At 40.1% G+C, this 13,164-nt stretch overlaps 1 protein-coding gene across 8 annotated transcripts in view; it reads right to left on the bottom strand.

Annotated features, from left to right (window-relative positions):
* Positions 1 to 13,164, bottom strand: part of RGS7 (regulator of G protein signaling 7) — a 285,204-nt gene that overhangs the window by 240,335 nt on the left and 31,705 nt on the right. For 7 of the 8 annotated variants that reach the window (XM_065680183.1, XM_065680181.1, XM_065680185.1 and 4 more), the window contains exon 2: positions 11,198 to 11,309. In XM_065680183.1, the coding sequence (XP_065536255.1) occupies positions 11,198 to 11,275 (78 nt within the window). In that variant the 5' untranslated portion in view covers positions 11,276 to 11,309. Of the gene's footprint in view, positions 1 to 11,197; positions 11,310 to 12,381; positions 12,623 to 13,164 lie in introns of those variants that run through there. The other variant, XM_065680182.1, reaches the window with a different exon arrangement.

Genomic DNA, 13,164 nt, shown 5'->3' with positions numbered 1-13,164 from the left:
TGGCTGATGAAAGAGGCTTCCCACCCTGGAAACCACCAAACAAGCATCAGTGAGAGAAAACCACCACCAAAAGACCTGATCAACAATTTGACCAGGACACCAACATTAATACCTAGCGTGGAAGACACTGTTTATAAGATGGTGTTTACTCATTGCTTCCTCAACAAGAATCCCTCTCAGCATGGGATGGATGCTTGTTCACTACTCAGGGAGACGAGCACCACCTAGTGAAGCTCCGGCACCATTTTCAGAAGCACTTGCACCGACCTGGTAGTCTCATTCAAACCTACTTATCGCCATATTCGCTAGACAGAGCAATTGATGGTACAGCTCACATGCAGACAAATATATTACAAGGGAATTTTTCTTTCAGCGTTTTGTCCTTGAACCTGCTCTGTGTCCTCTAATATCGCCAAGAATGACCAAGAACAGGCCACATAAAATGATCTACTTAAAGAAACCATTACACAGGACACAAAGGGTAGAATTCCTGTTTGAAAGGGAAGCAAGTACAGATCCTCAATACAGTAAAAGAAAAAAAATAATTAAAGGATGTCAAGCCAAAGTCCTGTGCTAACACCCTTCTAGACAACATAAATGGAGATCTCAGCATCTGTGTTTATCTTCATTTAGATAACAGACATCAGCAATTTGGAAGGAAAGGTAGAACCTTCAGAGGCAATCCATGGTTACACGTTTATGCCTGTACAACATGTCCTATTTTCTGTAGTTTGAAGTGAGAGCTCCTAAGCACTGGAACACAGAACTAGAAAGGATTATTAAATTCAGTGTCCTGGAATCAGTTAGCCTCCGATTTCTAGACAGAAAACAACATAAACCAAAAGAAACCCAGAGAAAATAGTACTGGCTGCGGCCTGCCTGACCAACAGTGTACCAGAGTTTGTGTTAAAACATTAATGCATGATGATGCCACACAGGTAAATACGAACACAACTCTATAAACAAAACCTGTCCAAACACTTTTCTTCTGAAATGTACCTCAAAATGAGATACAAACACTACCTCAATATAAGAAGAGAACATTGTGTTTAGTAAACCACTGAACATGAACTTCAGCATCCAAAAGTAATGCTGTATAAGTGGTGGTAATGGTAAAGAGAAAGCAAGATCCAACCTTCTTTTTTTTATTTCCCCCACACACACACTATAAATGAGCCTAAGTGCTTCAGGTCACAACTGCCTGTAGAACAGAACAGTTGCTTGGAAAGGTTTTCCTATAGCAGAGATTCTATTCTTATACTACTACAGGTTTTTAAGAAATGAGCACAAATAAAGCACTACCTCATTTATAAACAAGTCAAAGCTGTTTCTCCTCTCTCTTGGAAACCAAACCAATGCATTAACTTCACCAGGCATTAGTATGGCAGTTCTACTCTAATGGACACTGGTGTTCCCTCCAAACCACAGAAGCCAGAATCTATGAATTTCATTCAGGTAGTATGATGATTCCACAGAGTAATAGACAGGATATATGAAAAGGTACTAAAAACCTTTAGCTCCTAGTGACTTGAATGAGATTTACTGTTGCTTAGTAACCCTTAAAAAAAAATACAAAAAAAGACATTTGAAAGCTAGTAACACTGTGAACAGCTGGGTAGAATTCTCATTGTTTATAGTATTCTAATTGTCTAAAACTGCATTCCTGTGATGGTTGTACTTTACCATTTAATGTTGTACTTTGATAAATTTAAGGTACTCTGTACAAAGTAAACAACTGATCTTCACAGAATTTTACCTAAGATTACTTTAATTATACTGCAGACCACCTGGTTTACAGGTGACACAGCTAAAATAAACTACTCAAGCCATGCAGAAATCTTAGTCTATGCATAATGCTATTGTACAGGGCTATGCTAACTTTTTCACTTGCTACTAAGAAGCCATCCCATTTTACAATTTGGAACTTGTTCCTCAGAACACACTTATAAGCCTGCAGAACTAAATGTGCCAACATTTGGGGTTTTGTAGTACAGCCATGGAATGTTCTATATTTTCTCCTCCATACAGACAAAAATGTACATCATAAAAAGAATTCTTATTGTAAAATCCTGCCTCAAGTTTGTGTAATTCTAAGCATTTATTATTCAGCTTTGCCATTCTTCTTCTTTATATTGATTCTATATCAAATGCAATTGTATGGTTCCTGCCAATATCAAGTGATGGCACGAATCTGCATCTGAGTGCAGAATCTAGTTCACAGATTACTGTTTCTTACAGCCTATAGTTCAGAGAAGTGTAGGTGTTATGAAGCAGTAGTATGTCTTTCTTTCAAAAGGCATTCAGTAAACTGCTTATTCATCCCAATATCAAAGCACATCAGAAAAACTGTGGTTTTCCACCAGAATTTAAGGTGCTCTTAATTAACAGCTATTCAAAATACTTCAGTGCAATTCATTTTTACGACATGGAAAATTAAGTATCATAGCATTACATTATAGACATGAGATATTGTTAACAACTATTATATATTTAAATGGCCTCTAATAGAACCTTTTGTTCATGTTTATTAAATTATGATCAATTATGAATCAATAACAACATTACATTAAAAGTGGGCCTGGCTAATATTCTTTCCAAAATAAATTCCATGGGGGCTGTGTGAATATTTTCTTCTTTTATTGTGGATTGGTATTTAAACAACAAAGAACACTCAAAAAAGCATGACAGCCACCAAAGCAACATGCCAGCAAGAGTCCTGGCCCCACACACTATCACAAAAGCAGATCCATCCCACTGCCACTGCTCGTCACACGAGAGCAGGACTCTGCACTGCTGAGAGCATATTTATAACTGCCAATCCGTCTGTTAGATTACACTGCTGAAATACTAGAAGTGCATATGCATGTACATTCACATTATACAACCATCTACGTCATCAAGAGTAACTGGAACAGAAAGAAAAAATATCCTTTGGTATTACAGGGAGCAATCTTCACTTCTAGCTAGATAATCCTCGTACATCTGAACTGAATTTTGAAGAGATCCTCTGTGTTTGCCATCTCTTCCTCTGCGGTACAATCCTTACTTCCTAGAACTTTGCACTATGTTAGTCGAAGAGGATTCAGTGCAGAAGCAAACACACAACTCTAGCAGAATTGATGCAGAAGAGTTAATACAGCTTCAAAATCCCCATTTTACCTAGTTTTGGTAAAACTGGTACAACAACATCTGGAGAATGACAGCTTCACCATGAAGGATAAATTTCTGTCTCTGGTCCCGGGGGTCTATTTGGTTCTTGATTCAATTGTTTTCAGAATTAAATCAGAGCAGCTTTGATATGAATGCAACATTATCAATTCTCAGAGAACTCACCAAAAGGATTTCTCATTTGAATGACACTGTGGATCTAGTACACTCCAGGGTATCAGAGATGTCCTCAATTGAGTAGAAATAGCACAATTTAAAAAAAAAAAAAAGGTATCTTCATTAGAAAAATATGGATAAAGTATACATTATGGCATCATCTCTCCAGTTCCTATTCATCAGCAGTAATACAGATATATATACACACATATATATATACACAGAAGTATATTTGAAGAAGAAAATAGTTAACTACAGGCTTATGATGCCCCTATCACCATTTGCAGACACAGCATTATCTCTGAAACTCAGTCCATAAAGTGGTTTTCTCAGATATACACAGAGCATTGCAAACAAATGGAGAGAGATCCATAGTGCCATCTGACAAAGGAAGCTTTCAAACATATACACACATGATCACGAAACAGACCCCAATTTTTAGAAGGCTAAATAGTCCAAATACCAAACTCCCATTCCTGTCAGTTAAGGAGTCTGTATGTTATCTAGTAAAAGCTTCACTAACAGTTACATTGGCTTTATAAGATGCTTCTATACCTGTTCCTACAGCTCCATTTCTTGGCCAGCCTGCTTTCCTACACTAACCTCAGGCAGACCTCACTCTCCAGATGAAGCTACAGTTCTCAACTGCTTCTCAGACAGCTCAGCCCGAAGAACTAATGTCCTCTGTGGCTTCTCGGCCAACCTCATTCCCACTGTATCTCTTCTAATTACTCTTATAATCAATGCATACTTTAATAACTGGCTCAACCTTTTTAAATCCAACTTCTTTTTTTTTTTTAATAGCTAGTGGCAAGCAAGACCAAAAATCAAAATTCTCAGCTGACCCCTTTGCCATGGAAAATTGTACAGGAAACAACTCACTTTGCTGCACTATTATCTCAGAGATTTGTTTGAAGATGTTTTTCTTCAGTGGCCAATCTCCTCCTACTACTAATAACACTCTCAAAGCTTTCCTCTCTTACTCATTTTTGTAAGATTCATATTACCACTATTAAAATCCAGACTTTTCTTGCCTTGATCAAAGTTGACAAAAGGCAGTCTCCTATATTTCCGACTTCTTCCCCTAACACTGCCATCTATTTCCATTAACAATAAATAAAATTTACAAAGGAATAATGGAAGCCATTCCAGATAGTGTATTGCAAACTCAGCCCTAATGGCTCCCCCATCTGTAGAAAATAGTTTGCTCTGTTTTACCAAAATAAAAGATTTTTAGCTTTTCCACTGCTTTGAAATGTCATTGTCATGCCTCATTTTACCCACCTGTAACCCACAAAATAATTATATGCATCTCTTTTGTAAAAGCTTTATTTTTTAGAGATACAGTTGAAAACCAGTTATTGATCACATTCTCTATCATGTACCTTTACCTTTCCCCAACACTTTGCCCGAAAAGTTTTATAACATGTAAAAAAAAAACCAATTAAACATTCTGCTGCTGACTTTATTCTGTTCTTTCTAGGCTTGACCTGACATTTAGATTTGTAAATAGATTTTTTTTTTTATATAGCTGGTGGCAATCAAAGAATCAATATTCTCTACCAATCCCCTTGCCATGGAAAATAAGCCCAGTTTCTTCTCCTTTAGCAGCTTTTACAGACTGATGTGTAGAATCTGGTGTAGTGCTTCCTATACTAAAAATTACAACTGTGTTTCAATGAGTTTATGATTTTTGAATTGGGAAAATAGCCACATTATAACAGGTTGTATTTACATGCAAGTATTTTAATGTGGCTTCATTATAGTTCATATCAGCTTTGGTGGAAATCTGTCAAATGTTATCATATGATAGAGGTTACTATTAAAATTCCTGCAGTCCACAGAGAAGGTTGTAAGTCTGAAGAAAACAAAATTCAAAACTCCAAAACAAACAATTTCTGACTCCGTATTGCATGTCACTATCAATAGCATCATTGTTTCCATAGCTACAAATGTAGACTGCTTCAAAGGAAAGAAGCAGAGAAACTGAAAATGACAATGCACAATCAAAACAGGCACATAGTTTTCAGACGGCACATGTGGGATGAAGAAAGGAAGTAACATGGAGGCACAGAATTCTATGGGTTTTTTGCATTTGACAGTAATTCTAGTGATTTGAGCGCATTAAGCTCAGAACAGTAAGCAGCAGTAAACCTCTCTCACTGCAGTATCACTTGATACATTTCTACACCTAGTGGAGGGAAGAGGAGAACAGAAAGGATGGAAGATACAAACTGGAATCTCCAAAGCAAATAGACATGACAGGTGCCTCTGTCTCAGAGTTAGCCACCTGCAGACTCAGATTGACATATTTTTAATCAGGTTTCCTTTGCATTTTCAGCAGTTCTGTGTAGTTGTGAAGTCAATCAAATCCTCTATACTGCTCTTATCACAAAAGATGCCAAAACATACACGCTACACATAGTACTAACAACAACTATTCCAAGAGAGGATACCAGAAAGTGAATTACTTGCTCAGGCAGTAAATTCCAAACATGAGGGTGAGAGTGTAGAGGGAAACATGCAGTCTCACCATATGAAAGGCACTCCACAGCATCTAGCAACTATTCTGTCCTTCAGTACCAAGTTCCTGCCCCCCCTAAATATTACTTATGTAACAGCTTACTTAACTATCAACCAACTGCTCCAGAACTACATCATCATCTTCATAACACTCATAGAATCACAGAATCATTTAGGTTGAAAAACACTTTTAAGATCATCGTTGAAAAAGATCTCAAGATCATCAAGTTCAAGCACTAACCTAGCACTGTCAAGTCCACCACTAAACCATGTCCCTAAGCACCACAAGTTTTTTAAATACCTCCGGGGACAGTGCCTCAAACGCTTCCCCTGGGCAGCTTGTTCCAATGTCTGAAACATTTTTGGTGAAGAAGCTTTTCCTAACATCAAACCTAAACCTCCCCCTGCACAACCTGAGGCCGTTTCCTCTTGCCCTATCACTTGTTACTTGGAAGAAAAGACTGACACCCAACTCTCTACAACCTCCTTTCAAGTAGTCATAGAGAGCAGCAAGGTCTCTCCTCAGTCTCATTTTCTCCAGGTAGAACATCTGCAATTCCCTCAGCCATTCTTTGTACTGGATAGGGAGGTAAATTTTGCTCTTCCTATCGCTGGAATTCCTAAGGTGGAATGGATCTTTCTCTGTCAATTCTATAATGGGGAGTGTTGGAATAAAATCAAGACTAGCATCCAAAACTCAGACCAGTCCCACTCTTATTCTGAGAAGAAGAAACTGCATAGCGTAGAGGTATACAACATAATATAATTAAAAACAAAAACCACCTATCTCTAGTACCTCAGAGTACCCTGGCATTTGCAATTTAGTAACAAACTCAGTATTTTACACTGGAAGCAAGATGGCTCCATAGGATGTGATGGCAAATTCAGAAATGCATAGTGTCAGACTAATCCATCCCTTATCAAAGTGAGTGACAGAACTTAGAAAAATCCCACCTATCATGCCCTTTCTAGTCTCACAGCCTCTAAGGAATAGTTATCTGCAATACCACTTTCTTCACACAATCGTTTTTAAGGGAGCAGCTGATAAAAGTCACATGAGAACACAGTATTACCTGCACACTACACTGGAAGTAGTCTCTGGTACAAGCAGAGAGAAGGTCATTAGAAGACGGTGGTCACTATTTCCTCAAATGCTGTCACTGCATGGCTATTGTTCCTTTACAACAACATTTGCAAGGATCATGCTTTGGAGGCATAGCTTCTATGAAGAATATCAGATCACAGGAAACTAAGACGCTTGAGATTACAAATTCAGCCCTTGCTATACATGAGTACTGGCATATATAACCTTCAACAATTGTCACAAGAACAGAGCAAACACCTTATTATCTTCATTACAGCACTGAAAGCCCCAAATGTTAGTAATTCTGATCAGCTTTGGCAAAAGCTACTTTAACACTCAGGGCAGTGAGGAAGGTAGAGAATTAACGTCTCAGCCACAGAATATTACTATTTAGACAAGGCTAATTTTATTGCTACAAAATCAAGCTATTATCTCTTAAATGAAGCTAGTTCAGACAACAATACGGTAACCGTTAAACTTACAAATTAGAACTCCTAATCCTTGCAACATGTTTGACTAAAAAAGTAAGCAAAGCACAGACCAGAAAGACAAACAAAGGGCAGGACCAGCTGTAGGTTTAAAATGGACGTTCCTCAAAAGACAAGTCTTATTCTTTTAATTATTTGAGCCATGCATTTGATTAAAAGAAAAAAAAAAGCAAAAAAAAAAAAAAAAAGTGGGTCAGGCTCTGAAAAGCTGCACAACATGGGCCTTAGATTGCATGTCAAGTTTCTACTTTAAGACCTAGCATACAGCAGTACATGTTAGTGTTGCTGAAGTCTGAGATTTCTGCAAACAACTTGTGATGTTAAACCACTACAGATTCCAGTGTTTTATCTCTTTTAATTGCTGACTGGAATGGACTCTTAGAGAGGGGTTAAAAGCAGGGGGTTTACATTTTTCATGTTTGCTTCAGGCTACTAGCAGAAAAATTCAGGACTTTTTCTAAGGTATGTCAGTACCAATGATGTGTCGCATGTCATTACTTTATAATTAGGCCGATAGCCAAAAAGAATAATGCATCTGACATTCTACTAAAATAAAAACTATCCCCCAAGGCATAAAAACACTGACACAAGCATCTTAAAAGGCAGTGTAAAAATGACATAAGGATCTATTTATCTTTCCATCACAGCTTCAAATAAGTAATTCTAAGGTAGGTATTCATTGAATATTTAATTATCCTATGCTGATTAAAAAAAAAAAACACACAAAAAACCCACAAAAAATCATATCTGAAAGCAAAATGCAATGAAACCCTTCTTTGTCTATGAATACAACCTACTATGAGAAAAAGCAGCTATCTACAGTCTGTATTACTCTAGATAACAATTCGAAAATCCATCTCTCTTTAACCCTTCAAATAAGTCACAAATCAAATACATTTTAGGAAACAGAAATGCTGCCTTTTTTGTGAGGAGTTTGTAATTTACTTAATGTGTAATAGTGATTCAAGCCTTAAGTACTGCATTTGTAAATACCAGAACTTCATTCCACACAAAAATTTGTTCTAAAATGCTCCTGACAGAATTAGGATTTAGGAAAGCCAGAGCTGCAACTCCATGTAGTTTAGAACATAGTTCAGATTATATCTGAAAGGTAGACAGACTAGCAGAATTGCCAGATTACAAAATTGTGCTTTATAGCCAAAGTAATCATCTTCACTCAACATAGCCAAGTTCTAGTTCTTCATTAACACAAGTAATACGAACTGTTCCATATATTCCTTGCAGGTACACATATCAAAATGTGTGCTATTCCAAGTGTTGATGTTGTATAAACTACTGGAAGAAAGCATTTCTGCATCTCTGGATTTCCGCAGCATTACTCGAAATACAGGACTTCAAATTCAGTTTCCTTCTGAAGCCAGCCAATAGCACATTTGTGTTTTTTCTAACTATTAATATTTTTCCAGTTAAAAAAAAAAAAAAAAAAGTCCTTCATGAAGCTGGCAACTCTAGTTCTTTGTTCACTCAGCACAGTGCTTTCATTTCCAACACAGTGACAGAGGAGTATTGTGTTTTCAAACGTATTACAAGGAATCCTGTGATTTAGTTGTTACTATTAAAGAATTATATTCAGAGACGATATATTCTGAAGTAAAATTATTTCCACCTAACTATCCTCCTCCAGCATTTCAGACACAAAAATTATAAGACGTTTGATTACAGCAATATCATACCACACAAAAGGCAGGTGATTTTACAACTTCTTTAAAAGTTATCTATTATTTTGTTGCCTCTTCCTTGAAAACTGCCAAATGAAGGACTACTTAGTCTGCTCTAACAACAGTGTGCACAATCTTAAATGATCTTTTGATTCACCATGCTACAAAAATAAGTTGACATGTACAAAATTAAATATTGCAGGTAATGCTACAAAAGGTCAGGGTTCTTCGGAAGTTTAATATTCAGTGCACCACTTGCACTTTAGCAGCAACAAGGGAAGGACTACTGCTACACTGGAAGACACAGACTGATATCATCCCTTTCTCACAGACAACTGCTATGAGCTGCTGAGCATATACCTGAGGTTTTGTGCCCTAGTCAGCTCCCCATTTTCAAAATTTACCTGTATCACCAGGATTCTCATCCCTTGCCTGGACAGTCTCATTTCTGGAAGCTGCTCAGGGACTACTATGTTAAATTTCAGCATAAGGTCACTCTAAGTACAACAGGTCACAAGCTTGACCAAGCAAAGTCACCATGGGAGAAGAGAAACAGTTTCTGTGTTCCCCCTCTGTGTACTAAATAAGCTGATCTCAGAGTGGAAGTACACAGCAAATGTGCAAATAGTCTGTTTAGAAAGATCAAAAACCTGTAAAGAACAATAAGAGCTTTGGAATATTGCTTTTAATACATGCAGCATGTTTTTGCATATAAATTCATGCACACAATTGCATTTTGAAACAAACCTGTGGTGTTCATGTCAAGGTAATCCTGTATTTTTATAGAAGTGCATTCTTACATAGATAGGTAACTAGTTCATAAATACATTCACGTGTGTAAAAAAAGCCTAATCTTTCAAAACAGCAAATACAACCAACTAACTGAAACCAGCAACTTACTTGAAAATAGGAGGATAAAGAACGCATCAGACTTCAATTTAAGACTATTTTTTAATTTCTGGAAAAAGAACACTTACCACCGTTATCGATGATACCTCAGTTCACCTCAAAGACCAAACTCAGTATATACCAAATACTTTCTACTACAGCTAACTTGCAAAAGGAAAAGTCAATGCCTCTAACAAAGTAAAAATATTGATTTTTCCCACCTGATTAAAAACAACTATGAATAGGTCAGAAAGCACCATGTTCTACGAATAAACAAGGAGTTGCTTAATTATGTATTTCAGTTTGTGACAGCAAATTTGGGTTTTCTCCATTATTATAATTTATTCTTTTTTGATGAACGCAGTTAAAGCTTTATAAAAATATAAATGTATAGACATAACTCAAAATTCCATTTACTGTCACTTAAATGAAAGCACAGTGGCCAAATAAGCCCCACTACTGAGGTTCAATATCTGGAAATTTGTATATTGATGCTATTAGAACAACTACATTAGAAATCCTTCCCAGGGAGAATCCCTGGAGTGCATGTGTTTGTTTTAAGTTGTAGCAACTGCAGATAACTAATATCTTTAATCAGATTTTCCCCTCATATGAAATAAGTTAATGGTTCTGATTTCCCTGCACTCTGAAAATCTTTGCCTAGACACAGAAATATGAAATATTGTATTAAACAGTTAATATTTAGCTTTAGAATATAGGAATTCATTTTACGAATACATTTTACAAGTGAACACTTGAATACAGAATATGTTCCAGTCTCTGGCAGATCACTACCATAACATACCATGCGTATCAATGCAGAAAATGAATGAAATACATCACATATAGTCGGTTGAAAACCAACTGCTTCTGACACACATGTATTTTATCATTTAAAAACCAACTGATCCAGCCATTTCTCAAAACAAGAATCATTTAGTACTACCTGGGATACAGATCTACTTTGCACATGGCATTTAAACTGTGTTAAGGCAGAACAAATGTCAATAGACATAAAATACTCCTGATTAGTGGCAGGTGATCACTTTCTGAAATCAGACTGCTCCATTCAACAGAGCACAGTAGCAGCATCTATTCATTAAATTGAAGAGAAACAACAAAAATAATGGCCTCACTTGCTAGGCAAAAAAGCCCACGATTTCACCATTTCCCGAAGGCCCTTTCTCAGCTTTTGAAACACAAAGGCTTACCTTTCTGTACACCAACATGTTTGGGGATTCATCAGCCACCCCATTGCTGCTTTGCCCATAATTATTTCCTTGTGCCATGTCCCACAAGTTTGATCCTCTTTTGAATGTCACACTGTAAAAGGTAAAAGTGGTTTCAGTGAAACATCACTTCAGGTCTCCTTCCTTCCCTGATGATTAACGGACCTGACCTTCTACCAATATACTATCAGAACTGGCATATGCTCTTACTCCAACAGATATTTATATTGGAGCAAAGCTGCTAATTCACCATTTACTGTCACTACTCTCTTTTGCCTGTAAATAATGAATGCAGTATGTTAATCTAATTTAGACACTAATGAATAGTCACTCCGAATGGCTCCCTAACATACCACGGACAACCCCATCGTGAAGACGCCTTCTCACGAAGTACTCCTCCCTCCCGTGACCAGGCTTCTCTAAAGGACACCCTGCACCCTCCAGACCACAACAGTTTCGGAAAGGCTGGCTCAGCCCACCACTGCGCATCCGGCAGCACTCTCTCCTCAGGGCTCCGGCCATAGCAACTTTCACAGCCCTCAAATGCACAAAACGCAAACCAGACGCTTTAAACTTCTAATCCTCCAGCACGTGAGTGCTCTCACACATACACCGGGGGAGGGAAGCAGGTGATGAGGCTCAAGGAAGAAACAAGCCAGAAAATCTTTCCGGTAGCTTTCATCTAGTTTCGTCGTACTTCACTGCAAAACGCCGGCTCCGCCGCCAGCCCCGTCTTCTCCCCGCCCTCCCCCCTGTCACACGGGAGCAGCACCAAGCAAGAGCTCAGATCATGCCGTAGCTCCGGCTTTGCACGCAGGTGTAAGAATGCGCTCCATCTACAGACCACACCGGCGGCTGCGGAAAGCACGGAGGGATGAGCCCTACTCCAAACACTTAGCTCCAAAGCCCTCCCCTGCCCCCAGACCTCTCCCGTGCGGGCTCCACTGCACATCGTCCACAGCGCCGGCTCTCTCTGCCCTGCCCCTGCAGTGCCCGTCCGTGGGTGCCTTTCGGCACCAAACGACCGGCAGAACCCGCCGGGAGCCCGGCGCGGCGCCCGCGGCTTCAGCACCGCGGACAGCGGCAGCGCCTCCGGGGCGCGCTGCCGGCGGCGCCCCGGCCTCCCCCCGCGGGCGGCGCGGGGCGCGGAGGGGCGGCTCGTTTACCTCCTGGGCCAAGGTCACTGCGCAGTGGCCGCGGCTCCGTGCCTCCTCCTGCTGCTCCTGGCGCGCCCCGCGCGGTCCGTGTCAGCCGGCAGCGGGCGGAGGGACGCGGCGATCGCTCATCACACACACACGCACACACGCACACACGCACTGCGGGCGGAGGCGCCGCTGCCGGTGCGGCCGCAGAGGCTGCGGCTCCCCCTTGCTCTGCCGGAGCAGCGGCAGCTCAGCTCAGCTCTCTCCCCGCAATGGAGTGGCCGTCACGTGGGGGACGGGCACGTCAAAGGTGCTGCTGCCGCTGCTGTTGCTGCCGCTCCGCCACACAGCAGCAGTCCTCCTCCTCCTCCTGCTGCTGCTGAGCTCGGCGCTCTCGGCTTGCTCACCGAAAACAGCGGCCAAGAAACTGCAGCTGCCAGCAGATCTGGCAGCAGCCTCTGTAAATGAGATTAGGCAGCACTGGAGGGCTGGGCAGGAAGAGAATGTGGGCTAATGGGATAGGGGAAGAAGGGGGGGGCAGTTGGCGGTGGAGAGACACCGGTAAGGAAAGTGTGTCGCCGCCTTCTTACACCTTTACTGACAGCAACGGGGAATCTGCCTGTTCCTCTGCCTTATACTGGACACTTGACGTATTTTGAGGTTTTTTTTTTCAGTAAGAACTAAGGAGAGCTTGTGCCGTGTTGGCACTGCAGATCTCTCTGAGCAGCAGAACAGAGAGAGCAGAGAGCGAGTCTGCTCCAGCCGAATAGGAAGGAGCCTTAAGGACATCTCAGGACAGGCTCAGGG

This window comes from Lathamus discolor, chromosome 5, assembly GCF_037157495.1.
Source record: "Lathamus discolor isolate bLatDis1 chromosome 5, bLatDis1.hap1, whole genome shotgun sequence".
Taxonomy (NCBI): domain Eukaryota; kingdom Metazoa; phylum Chordata; class Aves; order Psittaciformes; family Psittacidae; genus Lathamus; species Lathamus discolor.
This window is presented reverse-complemented; position numbering and strand designations above follow the sequence as displayed.